The sequence below is a fragment of the Sodiomyces alkalinus genome, assembly GCF_003711515.1.
Source record: "Sodiomyces alkalinus F11 unplaced genomic scaffold SODALscaffold_1, whole genome shotgun sequence".
Taxonomy (NCBI): domain Eukaryota; kingdom Fungi; phylum Ascomycota; class Sordariomycetes; order Glomerellales; family Plectosphaerellaceae; genus Sodiomyces; species Sodiomyces alkalinus.
Genome location: NW_021167079.1, coordinates 3938916 through 3958273, shown reverse-complemented (window position 1 = coordinate 3958273; position 19358 = coordinate 3938916). Strand labels below are relative to the sequence as shown.

General features: G+C 46.1%; 3 protein-coding genes and 1 non-coding gene across 4 annotated transcripts in view; 2 read left to right on the top strand and 2 right to left on the bottom strand.

The window, feature by feature from the left end:
• The window catches only part of SODALDRAFT_22083 (Sec23/Sec24 trunk domain-containing protein), a 3502-nt gene extending 425 nt beyond the window's left edge, over positions 1 to 3077 (bottom strand). Inside the window, exons 1-2 of the mRNA XM_028607336.1 lie at positions 2313 to 3077; positions 15 to 2246 (exon numbers count right to left, since the gene is read on the bottom strand). Coding sequence (XP_028470533.1) covers positions 18 to 2246; positions 2313 to 2942 — 2859 coding nt within the window. The 5' untranslated portion in view covers positions 2943 to 3077 and the 3' untranslated portion in view covers positions 15 to 17. The remainder of the gene's footprint in view (positions 1 to 14; positions 2247 to 2312) is intronic.
• Positions 3078 to 6242: 3165 nt separating this feature from the next.
• SODALDRAFT_t29 lies at positions 6243 to 6314 on the top strand. The gene has a single exon. It is a non-coding gene; the product is annotated as a tRNA-Gln (tRNA).
• Positions 6315 to 13803: 7489 nt separating this feature from the next.
• Positions 13804 to 14572, top strand: SODALDRAFT_326880 (hypothetical protein). Its single transcript, XM_028610288.1, has 3 exons — positions 13804 to 13930; positions 14115 to 14363; positions 14491 to 14572. Exons 1-3 carry the CDS (start codon positions 13926 to 13928, stop codon positions 14510 to 14512), a joined length of 276 nt encoding a protein of 91 aa, XP_028470532.1. The 5' UTR covers positions 13804 to 13925; the 3' UTR covers positions 14513 to 14572.
• Positions 14573 to 15242: 670 nt separating this feature from the next.
• SODALDRAFT_269630 (hypothetical protein) lies at positions 15243 to 17185 on the bottom strand (the record flags this gene model as incomplete). Its single annotated transcript, XM_028607672.1, has 3 exons — positions 15243 to 15512; positions 15565 to 17049; positions 17126 to 17185. 3 exons carry the CDS (start codon positions 17183 to 17185, stop codon positions 15243 to 15245), a joined length of 1815 nt encoding a protein of 604 aa, XP_028470531.1.
• Positions 17186 to 19358: the final 2173 nt, after the last annotated feature.

Here is a 19358-nt window from a genome sequence, read left to right as displayed (position 1 = left end):
GGGGGAGAGACAACACTCTATCTCTGGCTTACCTTTTCTCTCAGAATTCCCAGCCATTGCGCCGCGCTCATGCCCTGGTCTGCCCGGTCCTCCACCAGCAGCGTTTGTGCCCACAACTTCAGACTGGGCTCGCCGTCCTCCCTCACCACATACAGGTGCGGCAGGGTAATGCTGCCGACGCCCTTGGACATGTGATCCCTGCTCTTGTAAATCACTGCTCGCAGCCGTTCGTTGAAGTCGTTATCCAACTCGGGCAGGGAGCCTTTGCCGACGCGAATCTGCGTCCGGTCCTCCACGCCGAAGACATCCATCAGAAGCTGCGGCACGGCGTCCCGGCCCACCCACAGGAATTGTGTCTGCCCATCATCGATGAGATACAGACCGTACGAGACCAGTCGCTCGGACGAGAGGTTGACCGGCGGTGGGAGCACAATCTGACTCGTCTCCGGGTCCGGCGTTCCGGCATTGTCCGGCATGTCGTGAAGAGAATACAGCCTGGGGTAGATGTACTGCATCAGCAGCGGCACCGGAAGCGTCGAAAGCAGGCAGAGAGCCGCCGACCGTAGGTCGGACGGAATCTGAGCCGATTTCCGCAGCCCAACATTCTTCATCAGACCGAGGAATAGCATCGGCAAGCCGCGGAGGTTCGAGGGGAATTGCAGGCCGCCGCCCATGCTACCGCCTGCCAGTTCCTTCCTAAACGTCTGGAGAAGCTCGATGAGCTTGTTCTGCAGCGAATCACGCGCCGCATCCAAGCCGCCGCTCAGAGCACGCTCCACCGCCTTATGGCTGAAGTAAGTCGCGATGGCCTGCTGGTCGGCAGACGCGTAGACGTCCGCGAGGTTTGTCGTAGTGGGCAGAGCGAGAGTCATTACCCGGATACGCCGCTCACCGTTGCAGGTGGTGTGGAGCACGGCCGTCTGCAGACAGACGACGGTCTTCGTCAGACTCTCGTCGATAGCGACCTCGACCACATAGCACTGGTCGCGGGGGAACGCCGGAAACGCGCATAAATCCGAGCTACGGTTGAAGAAGTTGCCGTAGAACGCGTTCATCCGCAGGCCCGTCGTCGCCCGCACCCGGAGCACCGCCTCCAGACCGATCTCAGACGAAAGATGGTCGCTGAGCTCCGACGCGAATTTGATGGCGTCCTCAGGGCGGCCAGCGTTCCAGCCGGGGTAGAACCACGTCTGACCTCCCGTATATCTCGGCAGATTGCTAAGTGAGGCGACGTCCTGGTATTGAGAAGAAAACAGGAACATGTCGATGGAGACCTGGTTCTTAGAGCACTCCACCGCGAAACTCTTGTAAAAGCTGTTGGAAGTCTGCAAGAGACTGCTTTCCTTGCTCGTGCCAAGCAGCTTCTTGTCTTCACGCATGTCGAGCTTGCCGATTCCTAGATTGGGTAGAGACGCACCGAGAACGACCATCTTGCCGCCGAGGGAAGAGATGAGCTTATGACCGGCCCGCAGAGCAGGCCCGAGTGCGAAGCCGTTGCTCTGGTTGTTCTGGAACATCGCGGGCAGCTTGGTCAAGAAGTTCTCGATGCTTTGGCGGCTCTCGCTGAGCGACACGAGCAAGTCTTGAGGCACTGGTAGGAAAGGCTCGTCTAGGTCGCTCACAACCAGCATGTTGGTGTCGCCATTCTCGTCGTCATCCTTGGGGATAGAGAAGTAATGTAGGCTGCTGTCGACGGCGATGAAGCCGAGGCGGGTGCGCCGATCCGCATTGGGTATCCTGTTCAGGCTATCAAGTATGGTCCGCGCGCTGGTGGCGAGGAGGCCGGACGATACAGCTGCGTAGCTGACGTCGAAGAGGAACAAATATACCAATGGCTGCGGAGGCCGAACCATATACTCCTGGGGGGCTACAAACTCAACAACGGCGTGATTGAGCTCGTGGCGGGCCCATCGATCGGTGGCCTTTTGCATGGCCGCATCCCAGTCAAATGCTTGAGGGACGTCGTTCGTCAGCTGGCACATATTGCACCTCCAGCGGTGACCGTGGTCAAGGAACGTAACGAAGGGATTGATGTATGTCCTGCATCGTCGGCAGCGAGCGATGATCTGATCCTGGATGATCGGCACAGGGTCATCATTGTCGTGCAATGCACCGTATGGCTGGATAACGAGCGAGAAGGGCAGGCGAGACTTCTTCAGGAGAGAATGCGTAGTCGGGACGGCATTGAGCGTGGATCGGACGTATCTGTGTGAGCAATTTGCATCTGGAGAGGGGGTAACGCTCGACTATGGAAGAAATAGAAATGTCAGCCAGGCATAGACCGCAGCGGGGCCTGGAAGAGATCATCTTACGTTGGGAGGCAAAACAATGGGCGGAGGAGGCAGATCCAACTCGGAGACGTTGAAAGGCTGGTTTAGAAGGTCGGTGGGGTAGAGCTGGTTTAAAGCCACGGGCCTGGCTGCCTGGCCCGGTTGAGCTTGAGGCTGGCTGCCGGGACCCAAGTTCATGCCGGCCATCTGCTGGCTAAGGCCCGCAGCACCAGGAACTCCCGGGCCAGAAACGCCGCCGGCGACGGGAGCGGGATAGGCAGCATCTGGCGCTGGGTAGCCACCATACCCCTGGCCCTGAGGTTGGGGTGCGCCGTACTGGGGGGCAACATCAGCGGGAGCGGCACCGTACGTCGGGGCTACAGGCTGAGGCTCTTGCCCCGGATAGCCGGCTGGGTAGGTAGGGGTCTGAGGTTGAGGATAGGCGCCATACGGTTGAGCGCCAGCGGCGGGCTGGGGGTTGGCAGCGGAGTTGGCGCCAGCACCGAAATCGTAGGCCTGCGCCGCATAGCCTCTCTTCTTCTTCTTGCCGTGGTCGGCGGCAGAAGCGGGCGCGGTTGGCGCCGGGGCCTGCTCAAAGCCCTCTTGCGGCTGGCCGGCGTACGCTACATCGGCCGGGGACTGTTGACCATATCCGTCGTAGGGAGCAGACATGTTGGAGGATGAGAATGGAAGAGGAAGGAAGAGGAAGGGGAGGGGAGAGGGGTCTGGTTTGGGTTGATTGATGATTTGATGCCCTGTGGAGAAAAATCAACCGCGAAAGGTGTTGCTCCGCGACGAGGTCCAAAGCCCGTCGAGAAAGCAATCAGCAGTCAGGCGAAGTCGGTGCGACGTGGGAAGGTTGGGGGAGGAGGCGTGTTGGACGGTAGCTTATCAGAGGTGGGAAACGTGCTTCGACTCGAAGCTCGGTTGGATGTGTGGCCTTTCAACGTCTGGAGTAGGTGCGTTGTATGATGTGGGGGCAGACCTCAGCCACAAAGCCAAGAAGAAAACGTGAAGAAAACGTCAGGGAAGCATAATGTGACTGCCTAGGTAGACAGCGGCGCAGCAGATGCCACACTGGCCACATCTCCCAGGTCCCATACCCCATTTTGGCCCCCCAAACCACACCAAAAAACGGGATTTCGTACCCCTGTTATTTCACTAACCGTAAAAGGAAACCCTATAAAATTAAGATATTTTATAGATAATTATACGGTTATCAGATATATAACTTTATTCTTTATATATTGTAAAGCTATAAGCTAGAACTAGACTTAGAAGTTACCTGTTTTAATCTATTCGTATTATCTAGCGATTTACTAGGGGACTGACTCCCCGATATGTAAGTTTTGTCCCAGCGATATGTAAACCCACTTATAAATGGGGCCATCAAGATAAGATTACCGTATATAAGTATCCTATATAATTTGCATGTATAGCCCAAGTAGAATTCTAGGTATACTCGTTATAGTATCACGTAGCGAAGGTCAGCCTGGTTAATTAGCGATATTATTAATATCGTCAGTCAGCTCGTTTAATTAACGATATAGCCGGTCAGGGCTTATTTAATTATTAACGATATTATCGGCTTAAAATATAATAAGTATAAATCTCTAGGTACTCGGGCTATATATACAGATTATATAGGATACTTATATACGGTAATCTTATCTTAGTGGCCCCACTTATAAGTGGGTTTACATGTCGCTGGGACAAAACTTATATATCGGGGAGTCATTCCCTTTACTAGTAAACCTTAAGAACAGATAAAGTTCTATAATAAATTAAGATAAGTAGTATACTATAGCTATTTTATATTAAAAATAGGTATAAATTACGAACTATTTAAAAGTAAAGTCCGACTTATATAATATACTATACTTAATCTTATACAATAGTATTAAGTTTCTTCTCTATAAAAGTTTATTAAAAAAAGGGTTCTCTTAAAAAACTTAGAAGCTAATATATAATATAGACTATCGACCTAATATATAGATTATATCGACTTTTTGTAAGATTTTTAAGATATAGTACTTCGAGTGTTTTAGTCCTAGTAATTTATTATAGAATATTCTATTCGATTAAGGTTAACTAATAAATTACTAGACAACACTGACAGATAAGAATAGCTAACTTCTAAGTCTAATTCTAGCTTATAGCTTTAGTATATAGAAAGAATAATATTATATATCTAATAACCGTATAACTATCTATATAATATCTTAACTTTATAGGGTTTCCTTTTACGGTTAGTGAAATAACAGGGGTACGAAATCCCGTTTTTTGGTGTGGTTTAGGGGGCCAAAATGGGGTATAGGCCAGAAAGGGGGGGTCTGACTTACCTTAGTCCTTATTTATGCTGGAATAACATTCTACCGTTCAAGCTCGTCCGTGTCGCACGTCAAATAGCACTTAGATGATTAACTTAGTAGAGTAGAAATCTCGTATATATGTAATATATTAAGTCATATCTGTGTAAGTCTCTTATACTCTTAATTTAGGTGGTGAAGACTCTATTATAGGTACTATATTATTTAGATTCTATCCGGTCTTTTCCGGTATCCGCCCCTATTATATCCTAATACCCGAGGTCCGAAGCCCTTAGTTAGGGAGTAAATTCCCCCTAGATCCCCTATAGACTACGTTATAGTCCTGCCTATACGATATCTTATACCTAGTTTATACCTTTCGGTACCTCCGAACAGTCTATTATAACTTTAGGGTTGTATACGGACTTTAATAAACCTGAATTTAAAAAAAAAAAAGTTTTATCCTAGCGATATATAAACCCACTTATAAGTAGGGCTATTAAGATAAGATTACTGTATATAAGTATCCTATATAATCTATATCTATAGCTTAAGTACCTAGAGATTTATACTTATTATATTTTAAGCCGATAATATCGTTAATAATTATATAAGCCCTGACTAGCTATATCGTTAATTCAATAAGCTAACCGATAATATTAATAATATCGCTAATTAACCAGGCTAACCTTCCCTATATAATACAATAACGAGTATACCTAGAATTCTACTCGGGCTGAATATACAGATTATAGAGGATACTTATATACGGTAATCTTATCTTAATAGCCCCACTTATAAGTGGGTTTACATATCGCTGGGACATAACTTATATATCGGGGAGTCATTCCCTAGAATAACTACAGGGTCTGGATTACCACCTATTAACCTGGACAGACCAAAACAATGCGTACCAGAACAAGCTCCCAGCCAAAGACCTTCAACCCTCTGTAATTACTCCGTAGTCTCTGGGCCGCCACCCACAGAGCCTTAACATCTCTATACTTAGGCATTAAAGCTTATTAATTCCAAAACAACAGATGTACAGTAGGCAGAACAGAAGTCGAAAGCTGATGAATAACTCGCGTATATTAACATACAACAGTGCTCATCGATTCCGCCTACATATCGGCCAACCTGCGTTTCACTTGCGTCAGGCGTATGAAGAGAGCCGGGCAACGGGCACATTTGAACGACAAGCAGAAGGGAAAGCAGTCGACGCAGTAAGCAAAGCTCAACGCCGGTAGTTATATTGGGGGGATGGTGTTCGGACGGATGGCCAACACATAAGCTATTCTTTTGCTGGATGGTCGCGTCTGCTCACCCCTTCGCCCATAGCTATCTTGTCGCGCTTATTAACCCCTGCATCTCCCAAATTCTCACATATTCTCCCGCGTAGAGGCTCTTACCGTTCTTTAAGCTATCTGGGTACCGACAGAAGTAGACACGAGCGAATACCGAGGGGACAAAGGACGAGCCGCCACTCCTAACCCTGGTGCAATTATCCGTCCGCATTTGAAAGTGTATTTATTCTTACGCGTGGTATTCAAGAAGATTTGATCACGAGTCCCTTCTCATACTTACGAGGTTTCTAAAAAACGAAATATTTTCACAGAAGATGATCGAGCTTGGCGCCTTGTGCTCTTCGCCTCGAAAAAAGAGAGGTCCAATGGTCTAATGGTTAGGACATGGGATTTTGATTCCCGTAATCCAGGTTCGATTCCTGGTTGGACCTTATGATACCGCCTTTTTTTCCTTTTTTTAGTCTTCGACTGCGTTTATAGTGCCCAAGGACTCCGTCTGCTTGCTCCGTTATTACTTGACTGGACAGAGAAGTGCAGACCGACAGCAACTGCGGAGTACGGCGACCAGTGCCACTTTTAGGAAGAAGCTGTATAAGGCGGAGGAGCCTTTGCTTTATCCTAGAGTATAATTATCGATTAGCACGGACTATCGTATAGGCAGGACTATAACGTGGTCTATAGGGGATCCAGGGGGGATCCACTCCCTGACTAAGGGCTTCGGACCTCGGGTATTAGGATATAATAGGGGCGGATACCGGAAAAGACCGGATAAGATCTAAATAATATAGTACCTATAATAGAGTCTTTACTACCTAAATTAAGGGTATAAGAGACTTACATAAATATAACTTAATATAATATATATACACGAGATTTCCACTCTACTAAGTTAATTATCTAAGTGCTATTTAACGTGCGATAGTTATAAGCCCGGCTTATAACGTCTAAAAGATAGATATTAATAAGGCTACCCTTATTCTACTATAAAGAAGTAATTATATTTATATAAACACTCTTAAATAACTATAATTAATCTAATTAGAGTAATTAAGAGATTAATTAACCTACCTATTAATTAACTAACCGATAAACGATAAACTAGTAAAGATATCTTCTAATATATCTAACGCCGAATAAAAGGCGGCCGCTATTACCCTTATTAACTAAAAGGATTAAGTAATATAGGAGTATACTATACACGGTAAATCTACCTCTTACTAGGATAACTATCTTAATCTAAAGCTAAGTGATAAGGAGGCTAACGCCTATCTCCTCCCTATACCTATACCGCCTAATATGTATAGATATAAGGCCCTCGCCGTGGACTCTAATACGGCGGAGGAGGCCACGGCTACTTTATCTTCTACTATTACGCTAAAGGGCGATAAGGCCACGGACGCCACAGATACCGCCGCTACTATAGCTATTACTACAGCGGCTATAGCCGCCGGTAAGAAAAGCACGGCCGCCCGCTAAAAGGTTACGATTATAGCCGTAATAAAAAAACTAATAATTAGGACGCCTATATCTATTAATAACCTCTCTAAAAAGGGGTATACGCGTTACCTCTAAGATCGCCGTGTATACTATAAAGAAAAGGCAGACTATAACGCGTAGTAAAAGGAGTTTAATAAGGTACGCTCCTATATTAAAAGGACTATCTATACTATATTACGTAGCCTCCTAGCCTAGCTATAGGATAATACCGTAAATAACCTATAGGCCTGGATTACTCTTCTATATATATATATAGGACTAATATCTATAGACCTCCGTAAGGAAGCCTTAGTCCTATACCGATAATACACTACGCCTATAAAGGCTATACCTAAGGATATAGACGCCTAAGTAGTAAGCTAGAAAATAGCGATAATATACTATAAATATATAGGCCTTTTAGAGCTATTAAGCGCGGACTATTAAGGTAGAAGACGCGTTAAAAGCTATTAGACCTATTGCCTAGGAATAGAGTAACAACTACCTAGTAAATAACTACGATAAGATTACGGGTAACGAGCTAACGAGTAACGACTTCGTAAAGGCTTTACATGCGGTTCTTAGTAATATAAAAAGCCTATAATCCTCTACTATAAAGCCTAGAGTCGGGAGAGGCACCTTTAATACCCTTAGGAACCTCCCCGATACTAAGGATACTACTAATAATAAAGATAATAAAAAGCGTCCTCGTAGCGATATATTCGTAAAGGCTATCCCTCCTATAATAAGGAGGCCTTACAAGATATATAAGAACCCCTATACTACCGCCGCCTATTAGTATATAAGGCCGGATATACACTCTTATACCTAGTATAGTCGCGAGGATATTATAAAGGCTACGGAAAAGAAGATACGTAACTATAGTTTTAAAAGCCGCGTAGATAATACGATATAGAAGAGGCTGGAAGTAGTAACTACTACCGCTAATAAGATAAAGGAAGTCTAGGAAGATTAACTTTATAATACTACGCCTACTACTATAATAGTTTATAAAGACTTATCCGTTACCGCGACGGGACTAAGAGCCCACCTAACCTAAGGGGTAGCGTGTTATCGTATAACGATACTATTAAGATTATAATAAGAATAAGGGGTATCCTTTTTTATTAACTAAGCTAAAGCGTTATTATACTATACGATACTAGATTTAGGATCGTTAATTTATATCTTTAATAATTAAGGCTGTTTTACGGCTATTAGACTACTTATAGATACTTTATCCTTATCCTTTTAGGTAGGTACTTATAAGGCTTCTATCCTCGGATACGGAGACGTTAAGCTACGTGTATAATCCCTATTAGGTATAAAGAGGCTATTACGCTTCCGTAACGTTATATACTATAAGGAATTCGTTATTAATATTATCTCGGAATACTAGCTACGCCTATAAGGTTACCGCTGGGATACCGTAAATAATACTATTATTAACTCCGCCAATAACCGGCCTATCTATAAGCTACTAGATATCCACGGTTAGTATATAATTAAGTGCGCGGAAGCTATAGCCGCTACCGTGTTCGCGGTCTTAGTAAGGCACCCGCGCGATAACCCGTAGGGGAGATTATGATAACCGCGGTAACCGTAGAAGACTACGGTATAACGGTAGCACGAACGCCTTAGCTATTACGGTACCGATACTCTTACGAAGATCGTCGATGCTATTTAGGGGGTAAAGATAAAGGGACCTCGTATAACGGACTATAACGCGTATAGGTAATTATTAATACCTACGTAGATCCGGCGGATACTATCCTTTTACCCGTTGAAGCCCGGAGAGGCCTTAGCTATTAATTTTTATAATCTGGAAAAGGCGGAGTCGTTAGCGGGCAGTCTGTATAAGTCTATTATATTCGTTATAGACGTGTATATAAGTTATATATAGGATTACTACCTATAGAAAAAAGACTAAGGCTTTATCCTATACGTTTTAAAAGATGTTTTTGCCCTACTTAAGACCTAATTCGGTATCCAGCTATATATTCTATAAGCCGATTCCGAGATATTTTAGTACCTAGAAGTTATTACTTTCCTCGCTGCTAAGAGGGTAGAAGGCTAGCTATTAGTACTATATTTATAGGATTAAAACTGCGTTAGAGAATAGATTAAAGGTATAGTTAAGAGAAGGGCGAGGGCTATAAGGATTAGAGCTAATCTGCCTATATTTATCTAGCCTAAGACTTTTAAGACTACCATGTATCTGTATAATAGGATGCTATAATATATTAACGACTAGTAAACGCTATACGAAGGCCTATACGGCTGTTAACCTAACTTTACGTACCTATAAGCTTATAGCTATAAAGCCTTTATAAAAACGCGCGATACCTAAGCTAAAAGAAACCGCCTATAAAGGTTAGAACTAAAGGTATAGATTAGTTATTATATCGGATACTAATCCTTAAATAGCTTCCGTATTTAGCTATTATACCTAATAGATATTATTACTATAAAAGATATACTCTTTAATAAACATAAGATATTCGATAGTAGGATTAAAACGCTATAAGCTATAGCTTCCGCGGAGGAAATCAGGGAACGCCTATAATTTATCCATATTATCTAATCTAATAAGACTACGAATAGGCTATTATTAAGGGGTATAGCCGTAGACGTATTAGATCTTAAGTCGGAAGACTTTAACGCTACCGCTATTATTACGGGTAAAGGCGATACTACCGCTATTACTACGGATAAAGGCGAGGCCGTCGCTATTACTACGAGAGAGGCTATTACTATTACTATAGATAAGATTCTAAATCTATAGCCTAATACCTAGGCTATAGATTTAAAACCTTATAATTCTAACGCTACCGCTATTATTACGGGAGAGGCTATTACTATTACTATAGACTATATTACCGCTATTACTACGGGTACCGCTATTACTACGGACACTTTATAGTTTACTATTACGAGGTTTAAACCGTTTCCTACGCCTTTAATATCCCCGGAAGATCCCGCGCGCGCGTTCCTTATAGCGTTAGCGGTGGTTAAGGGCGTTAAGGTAAAAGAATATAATAACTATTAATGGATAGCCGGGGATACCCTTAAGGGGTGCCTGTCGGCTACGCGCTTATTACCCACGCGCCTATCTATTATAAGTATCTATAAGACCGAGAAGGTATAGAACGATAATGCCTAAAAGGTATTCTTTAACGCTAAAAGAACTTATAACCCTATACGCGCGAGGAAGTAAGCTATTAATAATAATATCAGTGCTATAGATTCCCCTTATACCTCTTAGCCGCTATCGTTATCGTATATAACCCGTAAGGACCTCCCGTCTCTACTAAGCTACCACCATAATATATGCGTTTACCTATTACGGGAGCGGTTATTATAGGCTAAGGGGGAATACCTTAAGGGGTATTAATAAATAGGCTATTAGCGGGAGGTAAGTAGTAATTAGGCTAATAAGTAATAAGTCCTCGCCTATAGGTAGGTATATACCTATTAATATAATAAAGAGGGCACCCTCCTTAAGTATAAGGCATGCTTTATAGTCTAAGAGGATTAATAAAAACGGTTAAAGACTAAAGAGAACTACGTCGTAACGCTAGTCTCACGGTCCTTCCGTATACAATAGCGATCGCCGCCCGATTTAACCTAAAGATAAGGTAGTTTAACGCTATTAATACGTTCGTTAACGCTAGCCTTAAAGAAGAGGTATTTATAAAAATACCGTAAGGCTATAAAGTGCTAGGTAAAGTACTACTACTACGGAAAGCCCTCTTCGGCTTAAGGGTATCGCTATTACTATAATAAGAGGAATTTAGCGGCACGCTATAGAGGATAGAATTCACGGCTATACTTAATAACCCTTATATTATAATCCGCGACGGTTTAATCCTATTCTTCTACGTTAATAATATCGGACTTATATACTATAAAGACTATAGGACTAACACCGACGACCTTAAGGCCGCCCTTAAGCGAAGCTATAGGTTATTAGGAGGCGAAGAAATCCGTTAGTTCCTAGGAATTAAAGTCCTAAGGGATAGAGCCACTTATAGGCTATAGCTATTATAATTCTCCTACGTAGAGAAGGTCGCGGTTAAATACTATATAGATATACTCTGCCGAAAACCATTAAAGGTCCTATTATCTACGGAGCCGGTAATACCCCGCGACGGCACCCGCGCGTTAATTCCCGAGGTCCACTAGTACTAAGGTATAATCGGTTTTATCCTATACGCCGCTATTATAATAAGACCCGATATCGCGTTCGCCTATTCGAAGCTTTCCTAATATAATATTAATCCCTCCTTTAACTATCTTAAGAGGGCTTAATAAGCGCTGCTATTCTTATACTATACGAGATACTACTACCTTGAATTCGGCGGGGATAGGCTTTTCCTAATAGTAAGCGACGCGTTCTTTAAGGATAATCTAGACTGTAAAAGTTTATAAGGATATACGATAAAGCTCTTTAGGGGAACCGTTAACTAGAAGGCGGGTAAGTAACCGATAGTCACGACGTTATTAATAGAATCGGAACTACTCGCTTTTATAGAGGCCGCTAAAAAGACGTTATTCGTTAGCCGGATATTAAGGGATTTAGAGCTTCGGTTAGACTAAGAGTAACTATAGCTATACTACGATAATTAATAGACTATTAACCTCGATAATAAAAAGGTATAACGCCTACGGATAAGGCTACGGTACGTCGATATATATAACTAATAGGCGCGCTAGTTAGTATAATAAGGTCTTTTTAAGGTTATATACGTTAATACGAAGGACATAATCGCGGACGGTTTAACGAAGGTATTACCGGAGGCGGGGATTAAAAGACTATAATAATAGCTTAATTTAACGGATTAAACGGATCGTATTAAGTAGTCTAAACGGCTATACGAAAAGATTAAACGCGCTAAAGCTATAGCCGTAGCGACTACGAAGGCCTCTAAGGGCGTAGTAGATCCGATAAATATAAATCCGATTAAGTAGATCCGGCTAATTAGGATCGAGGAACTAATTAAGACAGAATTAAATTCAACGGTTAAATAGGGCGGATTTAGATCCCTTTTACGAGGGCGTTTTTTCCCTTAACTATTAATTTTACGATAGAAAAGCTAAGAGCGTTTAGTTTAAACCGAAGCCTCTAATTAGTTAGTTAACCTGGGAAGACCCACCTTAACTGGGGGGGTGTATCGTATAGGCAGGACTATAATAGAGTCTATAAGGGATCTAGGGGGGATCCACTCTCTAACTAAGGGTTTTAGACCTCGGGTATTAGGATATAATATGGGCGGATACCGGAAAAGACCGGATAGGATCTAAATAATATAGTACCTATAATAGAGTCTTCACTACCTAAATTAAGGGTATAAGAGACTTATATAGATATACCTTAATATAATATATATATACGAGATTTCTGCTCTACTAAGTTAATTATCCAAGTGCTATTTCACATGCGATATAAGACACGCTACTACCACTTTCGGGATAGGGAAAGTGCGTGGGAGTATTTACTAAGAAATGCCATATACGCCAACCCCTTCACTTTAGTAAATCTCCTCCTAGGAAAAACCTTGCGGATAAAAACCTAAGAGTACCCGGTAGCGCCCTATACCCTTTTCCCCCCCTTTATGATAACCCTATGCCGGTAGTAGCTTAGTAAGGAATCCCCTTCCTTTTTAGGCTATTCTGCTGTCTCGATAAGGATAGGTGCCCAGGCTATTGGTTATCTACTTAGCAGGGGTTTAGGGGCCACTACTAGCCCCCTTTACCTAAGGTACGTACCTATCGGAAAATAGGTTAGGGGGAGCAGGATTCGAACCTACGACCTCTTAGGGATTAGAAAAGAGGTTAGTCCAGGTGGTGTACTACTCCACCATCCCCCGCGGAGACAAAACGTATATGTCGGGGAGTCAGTCCCTTATTCTAAGCTCCGAGACAGGTGCAAATTTGTGCGGAGTACCAGGTCAGCCCCAAAACGCAGCTCCCCGCCATTCGGACCTCACAGAGTACCGGTACATCTACATCGCATGCAAACTTCCACATTCAATCGGGATACCGTTTTCGTTGTCGTTTTGTTTTCTTTTTTAGGGACAGGCCGAATTCGACTGGGCTTTTCTTCTTTTCTTCTTGCCCTCTGCCAAACTGCGGTCCTTCACTTACTGCGGCGTCTGTTCCTGTATAAGAGACACTAAGGAGCGAAACCCACGAACGAGTCAAGCTTCAACTCCTCGGCCGTTTTGCCCCTTCTTCCCTCCTGATCCGTCGGTAAGCCGCGCGGCACTGCAGAGTACCGACCACATACACCGTTATATTTTGTTAATTACCTCGAAATACTCCGTGCTTTTACTCCTGCCACTATCATCAAATCCCGCCTGTCAATTCTCTCTTCGATAACCACGATATACAAGTTGGACGACCGCGTACCCTACTCCAAGCGGCTGTTGCAGCTCTGCTCCGCATAGCCTCTGCATCTCCAGCGGACGACGACGGCCAATCATCCGGGTCAATCTCCATATCCAACAAGGACAAAAAGCAATCGTTGCACCATGGCGTGGAGCCAGCCACAACAATCCTCGAGGATGAGGTGAGTCCGACCACCAACAACTCCCCCGACTTGTTTCTCGTGTCTTTCCCGTCGGTGGTTGAGGGACGCAGGCACCGTGCAGGACCGCCCGTGTCATTCGGGTGCGACAATCACTGACTTACGCCTCCAAAAAAAAAAAATTCCCTATCATGGCTGACCTCTTTGGAACCGCCCTACGCCGCAGTCAACTCCTCCCGCTCATCATCACCTTCATCGTCCTCGGCGGCATCGCCTGGGTCTGTTGGCAGATCTATCTGTCCGTTGTGAAGATCCAAGACGTTGCCTCGCAGCGTATGGAGAAGAAGAACGTCGTCTTTACAAAGGATGGGGTCCGTGTCGGCGTCAAGCACGTCGAAACGGAAAAGTATGTCGACCAGACGCAGGGCTGGGTTTACAAGGCTTGGAGTCTAGCCGGCGGCAAGATCGAGGACAAGTACGTCTCCCTTCCCCAGCTATTCTATCTCCCCGTTCCATATTCTTCACTCTTCGTCTATGTTTTCTTGTCCCGTGGCCAAGTGACTTGGAAAGGTAGTGGGGCTCATTGTGCCGGCTTTATCCAGGTCGACTCGGAAAAGGTGCTAATACAACCACTCGTACCTCACAACAAACCCCTCGATCTACGGTGTAGAAAGTCACCGGCGGGCGGAGGGCCGCTTGGATCGCCACTCCGTGGCGGTAACATACGAACTTGAACGAACAACCTTTACACGATTCGACGATAAATCTGACTTTTGGCTTGGGCTTTGGGAAAAATATGGCGTACCGGACTAGGGCAGATGGTTATCATATCCAACAAGATCCTAACAACTTGGGGGTTTCTTTCCCCTTTTTCTTTCCTTTTTTTTTCCTTTTTTTCTTCTTCTTCACGCCTGGCCTGCCTGACCATGGAAGGGATGGAAGAATGGTTAGGAGATGCAATGCGCGTGAGTCGTCTTGCTCTGTTATACGGGGTACGAATCGTACCGAATAAGTGAGAATACTGAGAATGCCTTTCGTGACCGTCTGCGAAAACCCTTGATCCATAATTTCAAAAACCTTTGGTGCAACTTCAAGTTTTGCACATGCTCATGGGCGTCGTCAAATCATTCGCCGGGAATGAGCACCACACCGGAAAATACAAATCAAAACGCCAGCCAGAATAGGTTGACAACGCCATGACGCCCAAATGTGATCCCTTAACTCCCGGCGTCGTCGCCCGTTGCATCGACAACGCCAAGGTATCTCCCTTTTAAACCGGCCTAGCACGAAGGGCCCAATAGTGAAAACCATTAGGAAATGGCGAGTGGGTCATATCGAAATGAAACACGGGGAACTAAAGCGTCTGCACGTTCCGTGCCGCCCACTGCCTCGACGACTGATCAGCCGTGCCAGTCGCAGTCGCCTTGACCAGTAGCTCAATCTTGTTTTGGTCTCGGTCCGCCAAATCATGATGCATGGCCTGAAGTTGTGAGAGCAGATCAGCCCCAGAAGCAGGCCTGGGCGATGCCAGACGGGCGGCAAGAAGCGGGTGGGCGTCGAGGCCTTGTGAGTTCGCCATCATGGCATCGCGACGGATGAGCATGGAAGGAACGCGCAGGTTAAGCTGCGTTATGGGTCAGCAAGATATCATTAGAGCCGTAAACGATGATTCATACCTGGGATAGCAAGTGAGCATATTTCACGCCCAGCTCATCGCCAATGAACTTGAGGCGTCCGGCCACCCATGCGCGCTGCGCGTCGGTGGCGTAATCCTGGGCATAGACATTGGCGAGGGGCCAAGTGAGAAAGTAACCCGGCAAGCCCTTGGGGCTGTCTTCTTCGCCGCAGGCAAACCCAGACAAGTTGGCGCGCTTGATGATCTCGGGGCGTTTCAGGTGCCAGCCGAGTGAGTAGGGCACCGACGCGATGATATCGGTGATAGTGTCGACGCAGGTACGCGCGGCGGTGGCGTACTCGGGCGTGGTGCGGTAGTCGACGGGGCTGCAGACCCAGGCGGCGCATCGGACGATGATGGTGGCCAGGGTAAGGCGCAAGACGCGGGCCAGGTTGACGACACTCGCCATCCAGAAATCCCGGTAGATGTCGACCCTTCCGGGGAAGACCTCGGCCTTCTCGTAGTCGCCGCCCGGGACGTGGTCTTCCCATGCGACCGTCTTCCATTCGAAGTACTTGGGCGGGTTCTGCAGCCAGCTGACCAGTTCGTGGTCGATGGTCTGGGCGCGCCGGATCATATCGAGCATGATTTCGATGTTTTCCGGGTTGTGCGGGATGGTGGAAGCGAGCCGTGCCGACTCGGCGCGGATTTCGGCCGTCTTGATGGCGAGGCGTTGACAGTGCGCGACACCCTCGTCTCTGATGGCGTCGCTCAGCCACCACTCGACGCCCATGATGGGAGAGGTGCCGGTGCTGAGGGAGTGGATGATCATTTGGGTCCGGACGGCGATGAAGAGTAGGAATCCCGTCCTCGTCCGCAGCTGCTTACGGCCGCGGACCTTGACGAGCTGGATGGCGCCTTCGATGTGGGAGCCCCAGGCGAACATGCCCATCTTTTTGGCTGTGATGTTTTCAAAGAGACCCAGCATCAGCACCGCCGCCAGGGTGGCATCGGACTTGCTCAGTTCAGGGTCCCGGAGGGCCAGGTGGGTGGCGGATAGGGCCTTGGTGTAGTGGCCTAAGGCCCGAGAGATTAAATCGGAGCCAGACCCGGGGGCGTTGGGCCGGTTGCCCAAGGAAGCGAGGGCGCAGGCGTTGAAGGCATGATGGAGATGGCCGTCCGGTGCCTCGGCCTTGAGTAGCGGTAATATATACTCGTTGAAACCTCGCGTGCCATCCTGGCGGGGCAGGAGAACGTAGTTAGCGACGAAGTGGCATGACGCCGTCTGTTCGACGGGTAGCCTCAGAGTTGGCACTATGGCGGCGGCCGTTGAGGTGAAAACCTTGGTGGCCTCGGCCTCGGCGTGGGTGGCGGATGAAGGATCGATGTCCTTTGGTTTTGTCAGGACCTTGCGGTTGGCTTTCTGGACTCGTCTCTCGGTCGCCTTGGTCTCATTGCGGAAGACAAGATCGAACTCGTCCTTGTAACCTGGGCACTGACGGCGCGATTTAGCGCATTGGTTGCAGGTAGGTTTATTCTCGTCGCACTGGAAATAGTGGTCAGAATGATGATATACAAAGTTGAATCCCACACAGATCACAGGTAAATGTGACACGTCTCACCTTGATCCGTCGGGACCTGCACATTTGACAGCCCCGAGAGGGCTTGCCACAATATACCATGGCGACAGCTGGCGTGGGAGGTGGGAGAGGGAAGGGGGATGTAATAAAGACCGAGTTCCGGGAACTGGTGCCGAGGTGGAAGTGAAAGTGAGAGAGACAAGCTTAAGGAGGGATCGGTTGAAGATCACAGCGAGGACGACGAAAAGGCCACAGATTCTCCACAGACGATGCTACATGTATGGAGTACGTGCTGTACCTTAGCTAATAAGACACGGAGTACGGAATAATACTTCTTACAGCAGCGTCAGGTTGGTTGGGGAGTGGGGGGAGACGGCAGCGTTAAGCTTCATTAAAAGGTGAGAATGGGGACGATGAGAAGATGGGTTGAGAAGAAGGATGGCAAAACCAGAAACACCAATAAGTTGATCGGTGTTTCTCATCAAGGGCAACAGCCGGTGACCAAATATGCAAGGCGCTGTTAGTCTGGGGCTTGGGTCTTGGTACGGGATAAGTACCTACCCGGGTTTGGGGGGGTATAGGACAGAGCCCGATAACTGGTCAATCTGTTAACAGTCTTAGAACATCATGTCGACAGAAATTTCTCTGTCCTGGCTCTGGTCAGAGCAAAAGTCTCTGTCCAAGCTCTGACCTAGAAACCACCCCTCCCGGGTAGGTAGTAACAATGACTACGAAGTACGGAGTACAACGTACATACACGTACAAGGGTACTCTGGAGCGCTTCGTCGTCGTTTGAGATTATAAAGTGGGAATACCCCTCCGATCGGACCCCAGAACGGCTCAATCCAACAAATGAGGCCAGGCCTGGCAATTGCGCTCAGATATTCCGCCTAAATCGTCTTCGTGGCCTAAGCACACCGTACGAATTCGGCGATTTATTAAGGGGGTGATTTAAGTCGCGACACCCGCCCGGGACCATGGAGTCACACAAAGCATCAAGACCTAAGGAATTCTGCAGCGTGTTCTGTCATAAATCCGCTAGTATTAACTACTTCGTACGTTGTACGGAGTACCTTGTAGAGTAATACCAAAGTCACTTCATGCGGAGTATACTTCTACCTATCGTTTCTTGACGTCTTTTTAAACTTATTCATTTAGACAACTATCCACGTGTGAACAATGATCGGGGAACTGGAGTCCGGGATAATAATTCGAACTCTGTACTTACAGTCCGCGGAGAAATCCGGGGAAATCAAGCTGCTGTGAGCCAAACCTATAGAGTACAAGCGTTCCCTCGCGGGGCTCCAGTTGTCGACATCTTTTGAACCCCCGCTTTGGCCCCCTCCGTAATGTCACACCACTGTGTACATGCGTTGTACGTTGTAGGTATTGTTCAGCCGTCACTTCCTACCCCGCTACTTCTCGAGGTCTAGGAGCATGGTTCAAGCAAGTGCCGCAGATCACTAGATGGCATCCCACCGACCCTCCCAGAGCATTTATTAAGTTTTAATTACCTAGGCATGCCGAGGTTCCTGTTGAGTAATCCAATAACCTGGGAAAAGCGATAGACCTCGGGATATCTCGCTCATCCTACTCATCAGTCGCGATCGTGACTTTACTTTCGCACTAAGTATCAACCTAATCAAAAATAACATGTCCGCAAAACTCACGGAATAGTCATCTCACCGACTCTTATTGCTCCGTAGATCTCTTGAACCAAAGCTACTATTAAAGAACAGGAAATGGGGAAAACAAAAGGCCAAGGGAAGGATGGGCAAGGACTTGAGCCAAGGAAATCGTCCAGCTTTACGCGTACATATAATCTAAGTCAAACCACCCTAATCCGGCCACCCCCCTAATTTGTGTCGCATAGGCAGGACCACGACGTAGTCTATAGGAGATCCAGGGGGGATCCACTCCCTGACTAAGGGCTTCGGGCCTCGGGTATCAGGATATAATAGGGGCGAATACCGGAAAAGACCGGATAGGATCTAAATGATATAGTACCCATAATAGAGTCTTTACCACCTAAATTAGGGGCATAAAAGACTTATATAGATATAACTTAATATAATATATATACACGAGATTTCTACTCTACTAAGTTAGTTATTTAAATGCTATTTAACGTGCGATAGTTATAAGCCCGGTTTATAACGCCTAAATAATAGATATTAATAAGGCTACCCCTATTCTACTATAAAAGTTATTACGTTTATATAAGCACTCTTAAATAATTACTATTAACCTAATTAGAGTAATTAAGCGATTAATT

Bases quoted from the DNA above. Each gene is read 5' to 3' on its own strand.
- SODALDRAFT_326880 (XM_028610288.1), top strand. The intron at 14,364-14,490 runs GTACGTCTCCCT...GGCTTTATCCAG, and splicing joins GGCGGCAAGATCGAGGACAA to GTCGACTCGGAAAAGGTGCT.